General features: G+C 35.2%; 1 protein-coding gene across 1 annotated transcript in view; it reads left to right on the top strand.

Moving 5' to 3' along the window:
- Window positions 1-7,747, top strand: part of LOC117110453 — a 15,438-nt gene extending 7,691 nt beyond the window's left edge. The window contains exons 4-6 of the mRNA XM_033253161.1: window positions 1,998-2,220; window positions 6,561-6,653; window positions 6,968-7,747. Of these exons, the coding sequence (XP_033109052.1) occupies window positions 1,998-2,220; window positions 6,561-6,653; window positions 6,968-7,524 (873 nt within the window). The 3' untranslated portion in view covers window positions 7,525-7,747. The remainder of the gene's footprint in view (window positions 1-1,997; window positions 2,221-6,560; window positions 6,654-6,967) is intronic.
- The last annotated feature ends 3,802 nt before the right edge of the window (window positions 7,748-11,549 follow it).

Here is an 11,549-nt window from a genome sequence, read left to right as displayed (position 1 = left end):
GTTATACACAGGTGACGCCAAAAAAAATACGATATTCTGCGTCCTCCAGGTGCTGCTTCGAGAGGGTTTATTCTAAATGAGGCTCTGGAGTGAGAGGCAGGGGAGGATTTGCGGGGAGGGGGGAGGAAGGGGAGGCCGGTTTTCCCTCGATTATTGATTGCCTGAAATGCCTCAGAAATAATTTCTGTGCGTCTAGAAAACAAATTTTCCCGGGGCATACTGGATCCCCCTAGGGTAGTGTTGTCTCTCGATCGCCCGCCCGCCCCCTAATTTGGACACCTGGATCCACTCCTGGGGGTGGGGGCATCTATTCAAAGCTGTGAAATTTTCAAGGAGAGCAATTTAGTGCTCTCCTGCATTTTACATACATAATGGACTGAAACAATTTTTATTGTATTGTTAATTCAGTACCATTTAAGTAGCACTTTTTAGTTAATTGGACAAACAAACTTTTTGTGTAAAGGAAATGCTCCTAACTTAATGGTAACTAATGTTTCAAAATTTCCGGACATACTTTGCCTTTTGAATCATGTTTGCTAATACCTGTGCAACTAATACCCAATTTAACAGTGAAGTCCCACTTCGGTAAGTTGCAGTGTTCATAATTTTAACATTTTTCTTTACATCCCAAATCTTCCCTGTGTCTTATTGCTGGAGATTGGAAAGTAAAAACTCCTCTCATAAATCATCATCACTGTTGTTATTTATCTATTTGTTTATATTGTTTATGGTGCTATGCAGCAACTTGCTTTGAATATTATTCACTATGACCCCCCGGCATTCAACCCACTGCTCGCGGGACTGCATGATCCCCTCATTTTTACAACAAACAAAAAATTATAGTTGGTGTTGAAAAACCAAACCTAATAAATAGGCCTACTGATGTACTAGGAAGACTTTTAGGCCCAGACACTGGCAGATTCAAAGGGGCCCAACCGTTTTCCCTCCCCACCCCTAAATTTTTCAAAATTATAAAAAATGGAGAAAAAAAGAAAATTATATTCAAATTTAAGTCTGATCATGGCAAAATCGTAATCCTTCACTGTTTTGAAAAAAAAAATGTATAAGGTAACTTGAAATAAGGTTCTTGTGTTTGTGTTTCAGGAGGATCTAAAATGATACACGATAGTTTTCTGTTTAGATAGTTGTATTATTTTATTAATCAATAAACAATTCATCCCACATTTTTCAACATCTTTAAAATTCTTTAAATGCAAAAACACATCTAATTCTGACTGCTTTACTACTGTATTCTTGATTCTGTACACAATAATCATCAAATAAAAAAAGCCTTTATGTTGCATTGTATCTCTACCAAGATCCAGACATAGTTTCCCACAGCATTGTTGTTTTGCAGTGTTTTTTACAGTAGTATTATATGTATGTATATTCAAATAAAGCTGCTTAGCACTGGGAACACAAATAATTTATAAATAAAATCAAATAGATAATAATACAGTGCTAAAAAATATAGGAATATGAATGGAAAGTCAACAAACTTGAAGGCTCACATATAATGGAGCAAATTTTTAATTTACTTTAAATAGTACCTTTTTAGATAGTAGCAGCTGGTAAATCATAGGAAATAATATTAAAATCAAATAATAAGTGTTAGTGTAAATTGTTTTATTTTATGATATTAAACTTACACAATTAGGAGCTAAAAAATACCCTTGTTATATATAAAAGTGCTATTATTGTGTGCAGGTGTACCTGGCTGATGAATCATCACAAACATTTGGTCAGATTATAATATAAAATGGTCGGTTGCCTGCAGCTTATCTGTGTTTGGATTTTGGCTACATCTGTGATTTTCTACCTTTGGACTATGCCTGATTAAGTTAGTATTACGGTAGTAATAATTATGTGCCAATATCCACAAGTCAATCCAGTGGAAAATGCTATCTATGCATGTTCAAGATTCAAATCTCACAATAATCTTGTAACCATGTATTATGAGATAAATTACAGATTTGTCTATAACTTTATATTCGTAGCTGTGGAATCTCTTGGATGAGCACCTACAGTACCTTGGCCGCAACTGGATGAAACGCATTAGTTATGGCTTCTACATTCCTTGTAAATTTTGCAAGAACACAGACTGCCTCAAACTGGAGAGATGTATTGCAGCCAAAAAATGTGTTCTGTGTAATGAGACACATAAGGGGATGAGGATTAAACGAATTAAATACTTGTTTGGTGAATGCAGAACCAAGACAGGTATAATAGAATTTTGATGTTTTTCTTGCATAATGTAGGTCTTTTAATTTTTAGTATTTTGTATTTTTGTGCTCTCTCCATGAGCTACATTTGATTTCCTTTTATTATTGTTGTTAAACAAAAATTGAAAATATTAAAAATATAAAGCTTGGAAGATCATTAATCAATTATTGGGTAGGAAACACTAGGCTGCAACTGTGTGCAATATTTTAACAAATTCAAATACTGGTCGAACAAGTATCAAGAACAAAGCCGATGCATTTTTTTTTTTCAAGGCAGCGTCTTGATGAATTTATAAATCAAAATGCATTATGGAAACCATCACTCTGCATTTTTAAGAGGAAATTATGTTTCAAACCTGTTCCTGAGGCTAGACTTTTTTTTATACCTTGTTTATATACCTGCCGATTGCAAATAATAATAATGATTTCGAAATAAAAATATAATTTCATTTTTGGCCAATTAGGGCACCCGTCGCCACGAAAAAGTGGAAATTTTAGAAAAAAAATAAAAAATTTTTCTTTATTTTTATTACACCCTCCGCTGCCTTGAAACCTCCAAGGATGAGATGTATTTCTTCTTAATTATATGAATTTGAAGCATTTAACCATCCTATTTTACATTGACCAATAAAATGTTATTTTTATTTTCTTCTCCGTCTGGATGATTTTGGCAAAACAATAATCTTTAAAAATGTAAGTACAAGGTATAAAAAAAATGTCTCGTCTGAGTGAGAATGAATTATACAGTGAACACATTCTTAACTTAAACCTACCGCAGCTGAACATGATCAGATTACCATAAAGTCGCATCAAGGGCAGTTCTCAAGCCTCTCACCCATACCATAAATCAGTGGTTCCCAACCTGGGGTCCGCCAAGTGAAAGGGGTTAACAGGGGGTCTGCTAGATTATAAGAACAACTTGTTCATGATTCCATTATTTTTCTTGTCTTACAACAGTGTGATCATGCCTTGACAATAATGATATACCCATGACTTCGTTCACTGTAAATTGTTTTAACTGGCACTATATTTGAATTCCAATATTTTATTGGTGATCTGATGGAATCTCTTAAATTAGTTTTTATGTATTTTTTATGTAAAGATGTTTAGTATAGGAGATCCTCAGGTAATGTACATCTTGTTTCCATATTTTCTCTTTTATTGCTTTTACCTGGATATTTATTAAATTTCAAAAATCAGGATGGAACCCTAAATTTGACAAATTTAAAAGTAAATGGGGGGGATAACAGAATATTCATTGCAATTTTGAGTCTGACAGTGTCATTTCTGCCCGTCTAGAAGTGCCATAAACATGGTGGGGCTGAGGTAGCGTAATTCCCCTATCTGTCGCTGTTTTTTTTTTCTTGTCTATGTCGAATTCCAAGATCCCAGATGTCATAATTTGGCGAATTGTCTTCCATCCATAATCTTATTGGTGGAATATCAAACATGAGTTTACCAAAATTAAAAATTCAATGGGGAGTAAAAGAAAATTTCCGGCCACAGAAGTGCCATACACATAAAATAAATTGTTGGGATATGGACAGTGTGTATATTTAGACATGGGGGTCCGCGAATGCAAAACGGTTGGGAACCACTGCCATAAATACCTCTTTAACAAATGGTTTCATCCCAGATGACATGAAAATCGCAAAAGTCATGCCCATTTCATAGTTACCAACTGTCTCGCATCCTGCAGGAAGGTCCTGCATTTTACAGTTATTTTGGATAAAACATGCATTTTGCAGAAACACATACATGATCATAAATTTGTCATGCATTTAGTACAAGTCTATGCATGATAACGAATCAACATGAATTCAGTGGAAAATGTATTTAAAATTAGAAGAAATTGGTTTTATTAACGATATAAAAACATTCATGGAGTAACTTGAGTCATTACAACTTTCGTTATCTCATTCAAGAATCAATTCACCGACAAAATCTCTCTTTCTCGACCATAACTACCCAGCTAACCTTAGTAGAATCTGAAGCGTGTGCAGTGTTGCGCGTTCATTGCCACAGCCAACTGTTAATAATGTGACTGAAACTCTGACCCCACCGGGGATCCGCCCCTAGACTCTGATGGTGGTCCTGGTTTCCCCTCCCTCAGCCCCCAGCCAACTGGTGTAGTCACGCATTTCAAATCTCGCAGGTTGGTAACTATGCATTTTGAAAAATAGGAATAAAGAACAAATAAGTTACTATCCATCTCAATCTCACCAACACAATTTTTGAAAAGGGCCAAACAATATCTTACCTGTCTATAAAGCACAATGTTCTAAGTGCTTCGTAATTACAGTTTACTCAAATAACCATGCCCTTCTCTACTCTATTGAAAAGATTATGTCAGCTATTGAATGTAGTTTTTTTCTTGGAATATTTCTTGATTCAAATAAAGCAGTTGATACAAGAAATCACCAAATACTATTAGAAAAAAATTTAGACACTATGGAATTAGATGTTTACTACCATTAAAATGGTTTGCTGACTATCTGGAAAATAGAGAAGAATATGTTTGCATTAATAGTAACACTTTGGAAAAGAAGCTTGTTTATTGTGGAGTTCCACAAGGGTCTTTTCTTTGACCACTGATACTAATGATATTAGTTACTTTGGGGAAAACATTGAATATATGTTATGTTTTCAGATTATACTACTGTGTTCTGTAGTCATAAGAACAATTATCAAGTCTTTGAAATTACGGTACATACAAATTTTAGATAACTTAAAATCTTGTTTGTTGTATGTGCTGATCATCCGTAACATGCGAATTTGCTACTGCGTAGAAGCTATTAAATGTTAGTGTGAATGAACGCAATTTTAAATATGGAGAAATAAGATTTTGATGAACATTTAAAATCTTATAAAAAATGGTATTAATTTGAAGATTGGCTCTGCATTTGGCTCCATTTTTTAGCCAGCTAGATGCGGTATTAATATCATAAAAAGCAGCAAAGTAGGAATACCGACAATGAAACGGAGATCGGTCTGACATACAAAAATTGTTCGCAAAAATCTTCTTAAACTTGGGGGTCGGCTTATACGCAGCTCGCCTTATACCCGAGTATTGTATGTTTTATTTAAATAAAAGAACAAGCGAGTTGATCTATCTTCGCTATAGAGTACAGTTAAATATTATTAATAAGAAAATTGAACAATCAAATTTTGCAAAATTCTGGGTACTATCATTCAATTATATCAATATGATTGCTACAAAGGTTTCTAGGGTGATAAGTGTCTTTAAAAAATTAATCCTATCAGGTTAACTATACAAAATCATTATAATAATAATAATAAATTGCATATTACAAGAAACTGCCTCTATGCGCTTAACAACAACTAAAAAGGATTTAAAACAAAAATGATAATAAACATAGTAGTAATAAGGTGTGGTGGCGAGCAGTGCACGGTCTCTTAAGGTCAACCATCCGCCTCTGCTCTTGTGCAATCCCAGACCTCTACCTACAGTAGGCGGCGCGAACAAAGGAGCAGGATTCATATTTACCCTCCCACAGACGAATGGGTGCTCAGAGACTGCAGCAAAGATAGTGGCTCCAAGAGACAGTACAATCACAAAATTGAATTAAAAGCATGAAAAGTGATTTATGATTGAGCAAAAAGATGTTTTTGGAGCAAGGCCTTAAAGGACTCAACTGAGTCAGCACAACGAATACGTAGAGGAAGTTCATTCCAAAGCCTGGAGATACCGATGAAAAGGCTCTCTGGACATAGGTAGTGGTTGAAGTCTTGGGTGTATTTGTAAAAGCTTATTAGATGATTATCTTTGTGTGCGTGAATCCGTGATGTATGGTAATTTTCAGTTGTTTCAGAGATGTATGAAGGTGTGATACCATGAAGAGCTTTAAAGGTTATTAAGAGTACTTTAAAAACTATGCAATCTTCAACAGTAAGCCAGTGGAGATGACGAAGTATAGGAGTGATGTGAGATGGGAGGAAGTATAGGATGTGACGCTTTGCACGTGCAACAAGCCTTGCAGCATTGTTTCGTATATGCTGTAGCTTTTTTATTTCCGACACTAGAAATCCAGTAATAAATAGAATACTGTATACGTTCTTCAGAAAAAGGCTTTACGAAGTTGCTGTAACGTCCACTACCTTCCTCATTCGTCTTCTTTTTTGTAACTTCAAATTGAAGGCTTAATATTTTTGACATTTATTTAAAAGAAATGGCTATTTTTATGTACAAATATCTTTCAAAATTTTACCTAAAATGTTGAATTGATTATTCCATACACGGTCACAATACCAGAAACCAAATTGAAGGTGCAACCCCGCCACATCAAATCCTTAATTATTATGATATATTTCTTATAGAACCGTTACTTCTCAGCAACGCAGGGCAGGAGAGCCCAAAGGGAAAAAAGAGGAAAAATGAGAAAGAAAGAAGGCAACACAAAAAACAAAAAGGTAACATAAAATAGTCAGCAGTGGATGGAAAAGCCATTCTTTTTGTTCTGATATATTTTGTTGTCATTTGTCGAGACATAGAAATTTGTTATGCTCATGGTGCAACATCAGCAGCCTATTAAAATTCTATTATTTTAACCAATAATTCCTCCATGTCTTGACAAAGGTCCTGGATTTAATTTTCCATATTTTGTGTACATTGTTTTCACACAGTTTTGTTGATTAATAAGTGGAATGAATATAAGATGTGTATAAGAGACAGGTGTATATGTAATATACACAAATATATTATTATAACTTATATTATTTTGCAGTTTCAGGTATCACCATAAATGATTTCAAGAGTATGCTGCTTGTTGTGTCAGATTATTGGAAGAAACATGGAAATATCAGCATGTTAAAGGTTTTGCTTAGACAGTTTAAGTGTAAAGTGGGTGTGGGGGAAATAGAAAAGAAGGATGATGTAATAAGTTTGTTTGAATTATTGATTGGCTCAGGTGATTGCAGCTGTGAAGAATTTTCTGTCATTTTTGAGGCAGTTAAGATTTGTGGTCTTGATGGTGTATACCGTAAGATAAAACAAATTGAATCCTTTGACAGTTTTCCTTTCAAAGATTCAATCAGTACGTTTTCCGTTTATCGCCGAAAACTGATCAAATTTGGCAAGAATTTGAAGGAGGAATCCATTCAAAAAATTGTGTTTTTTCATCAAGATCTGAATGTACACGATGTGGATAAGTGGCATCTAATATTGGCACTGGAAGACAAAGGAATTATCAAAGATGATGAAAGGTCAATGAATGATTTTGTCAAATCATTGAGAAAAATCGGATTGAATAATGATGCAGATATATTAGAAAAGCCATTGTAACTAATGGTTGAATTTCCCTATTCGAAAGTCCCATTTCATACCGGCAACAATGAGATATCATTTATATGACAACAGTATTTTTGGATTTAAAAAGATGTAAATAGGCCTAATAGCCTAGTCATTTTACTGAACTTCTTTGATTTCTCATAGATTTGATAATACTCCTTGCATTAGACCTACATAATTTGTAGGCTGTCATAACCAAGTATCTATATCAGGTATCTAGGAGACCCAGGAGAAACCTATATGCCTATTGTTGGGATTCCGGGAGGGGTACGATGGGAAAGGGAGGGGGAAAGGCCTCAGAAGTTGAAGGATGCTAGCATGTAAATGGCAAAGTTCATCATATTAATAGTATTTATGCAAGCCAGTTGGTTAATCAGAGAGTTTGCTTAAAAGGGAAAAGGGGATTCGCATCAATAAGGGCTGGGTTCCATGTCTGGGAGCACAATTTGTTGGGGGGGGGGGAGGAGGAAAAAAAACCTACAATTTATTAAATAAGACTTTCAAATCCCTAACTGTTGGATGTTGGATTTTCCAGGTATTTCATCTTTAGACCTCCAGAGTGGTGCCTGGCCGTTCCTGTCCCCGCACACTTAGCCGTCAGGAAAATTGACCTAGATCATTTCCTACACAGTAGAAGGTTATTCTACTGGATCCTTACCGGGCGTTGTCCTTAGATTCCGCAGATTTCTAGTGAACAACCTAGCAGACCTCCTACTCCCCCAATTTCTCAAAGAATTTTTATTCTAGAGCCACCACTCTGCTCTATCGTAGATCATTATTTTAACACCTTTCATATATTTTAATAGTGGATGTGGCAACCCTAGTATTGTCCACTAATGCTGTAGCCATGGACAAGGTCAGTCACCCATTCTTTCTCCGGCAAATACTGGCACCACTCCTGTGCCAGACAACCTGGTAAACAAATCTGTTACTAGGAGTACAGTATGTGGTTCATTTGTTCATTTGGTGGGGGGGGGGGAGGAGGAAAAAAAACCTACAATTTATTAAATAAGACTTTCAAATCCCTAACTGTTGGATGTTGGATTTTCCAGGTATTTAATCTTTAGACCTCCAGAGTGGTGCCTGGCCGTTCCTGTCCCCGCACACTTAGCCGTCAGGAAAATTGACCTACAGATCATTTCCTACACAGTAGAAGGTTATTCTACTGGATCCTTACCGGGCGTTGTCCTTAGATTCCGCAGATTTCTAGTGAACAGCCTAGCAGACCTCCTACTCCCCCAATACCTCAAAGAATTTTTATTCTAGAGCCACCACTCTGCTCTATCGTAGATCATTATTTTAACACCTTTCATATATTTTAATAGTGGATGTGGCAACCCTAGTATTGTCCACTAATGCTGTAGCCATGGACAAGGTCAGTCACCCATTCTTTCTCCGGCAAATACTGGCACCACTCCTGTGCCAGACAACCTGGTAAACAAATCTGTTACTAGGAGTACAGTATGTGGTTCATTTGTTCGGCCAATCCCCATTTTAGAGAAAAAATGCTCTTAATAACCAATCCCCAAATACTTCGGTGAGATTGTTCTTAATGGGGCTATCATGCTCAGCGGATAATTCCCAATTGAATACCCTAAATGATTGATAAATCAAATAATTCGTTGAGAGCTATGCTACACGATGTAATTACGTCCTTTATTGGAACACTGCATTTACCTTTCTTTGATGATTTGTATAATAATTTAACAGTGTTAATGGCTATCTTGATTTATATTATATGCTTTTATTCTATTATTTGTTTCCAGCTGTACCTATTGTGTATATACATAGGGTATATGTTTGTATATATAATAAATAGTATACAGTATATTATGTATATATACTGTATAAATACACACACACACATATCTCAGACTCCATCACCACGATTTTTTTAAGAGTAGTGGAAATATAGAAAATGTTTATTTAAAAATTGAAAGGGTAGTGTACGGTATTTTGAAAGGTCGATTATACATTTGTTGATACTCGTTAATGCAAACAATATAATGTGCTCTTAAATTATGAAGAAAAGGAAACAATTTATCAAAACTAATACCTACAAGATGGAGTCTGTTTTATATATTATATACAAAGATAAAGATTGAAGTACAGAACAGTCAATTTTCAATCGCGGTACAATTTCTTCTATAACGATTGGTTACTGTGAGTTCAGTAAAACTTCCACTGGGTAGGTAATGGTTTAGCATTACCCTTATTAGTTCCTATGCATGTAATGCAATAGGAACTATTGTATTCACTTTTTTTCCGTGTGGGGGTGTGTATGGGGGGGTGTGTGTGTATGTAGACATCTTCAGGAAAAGTTTTTCAACATTTTGTTATACTGACAGTGACTCCCTTGGGATTAGTTTACTAATTCGCCATCCATCACTGTATTCACATTGCATCTTGTCTGGCATCCTGGCCCATATTGCCGTTGTGGAAAATATCAAGGTGTCACTTACATACTAGTGCAAACAGTACTGACATAACAAAGTATTGTATTTTGTGATACTGCATAGTAATTAATAATTTTGAAATAAAACTAAATATTGTTATATTACTGTAATTTTATTTTTGCCTTATATAATATTTGTCCCAAACTGTTTACTTTACTGTTGATCACTATTAATGAGTCTGAGTGATTTAAGGAAGCAATTTGTATTGAAACTGTTTACAAAGGAGTGGGGGAACAGGAAGCAGTGCGTCCCTGAATGGGTCCCTGCGAAGTTGAAAACAATCCATAGCGATAAATGTATCACAGTTGATGTATTAATTAGGCCAATAGGCCAGCATTTTCGCTACCGCAGCATAACACAGCAAACGGCCTAAATATTTTTTCAAATTGAAATATTTCATGTATTAAATCCAGTCACCACTATTCTGCATAGAAACGTTGACGCCTGCTGGTGGTTTAATATGTTGTTGTCTAGTAGGCCATGCCAGCACCCCCACCCCCCGATATCGTTTCAAACTACTGTAAAATACTGTGTACCTACATAGGCCTACAAAATAAAATAAATAAATAAATAAAATAAAAAAATAATGGATTCTACTAACCTAATTTGCCTATCAAATAACATAAACGATGTGGTCAAAAATCACTATTTTGGACCGTCAAAAATCACTATTTTGGACCGTAAAAACTCAATCCTCCGGAATTGTTCACGTTAAACCACCACACAAATTTTAGGCAACCTTATATTTTCTGATAAAGTCATGTATCATGCACAAGAACGTTGACGCCTGCAAGGCTCCGGGGTTTTTTTTTAGTACCCTGCATAAATTCAGTACAAAAAACGTGTTTCACATGAAGTTTACGTAAATCCAATTAATAAATATTGTTTTATCAGTCACCGTTCATATATAATGGACACTTCACTGAATGTGTGATTTTAACAATTTTTTTTGCTGTAATTTTATATTTTATTTACTCTCTGCTCCCTGAGAGTGAAATAAAATAAATGAATAAAATATATAGTTTTTTTCAGTCTATATATTTTAGCGCAGGGTGGAAGGGAACCGACATATATAGTCATTTTACGCATGTAAATCCTCTCCTCTCATAATCTTGCTTTGGTTTGTATTAATCAAGAAACATTGGAGACTGACTTACTGACAAACTTCTGCAGTTTGATAATAACTGTCTTGGCTGATTTTTAAATAATTCTCCAGCTGACTGGAAGCTAACTGTGCCTTCTATAACACAAGAAATGTCAAAACTATCGTAGTTATGGTAAGGGGAAAGGAGTCATCCCATCCCCTCACTCTAAAAGAAGATCCTGGATTCTATTATTTTAACCAATAATTCCTCCATGTCTTGACAAAGGTCCTGGATTTAATTTTCCATATTTTGTGTACATTGTTTTCACACAGTTTTGTTGATTAATAAGTGGAATGAATATATAAGTAGGTGTCTAACATCACGTTCGCAATAATATCAGGTAGGATATAGGTTTTTTTTGTGATGTACATCAATAGTATGCTACGTTGTTGGGGAAAATTTGGTCAATGTTGTGAAT

Source organism: Anneissia japonica, unplaced genomic scaffold, assembly GCF_011630105.1.
Source record: "Anneissia japonica isolate Jap-2015-1 unplaced genomic scaffold, ASM1163010v1 scaffold287594_len27631_cov147, whole genome shotgun sequence".
Lineage (NCBI taxonomy): Eukaryota > Metazoa > Echinodermata > Crinoidea > Comatulida > Comatulidae > Anneissia > Anneissia japonica.
This window is presented reverse-complemented; position numbering and strand designations above follow the sequence as displayed.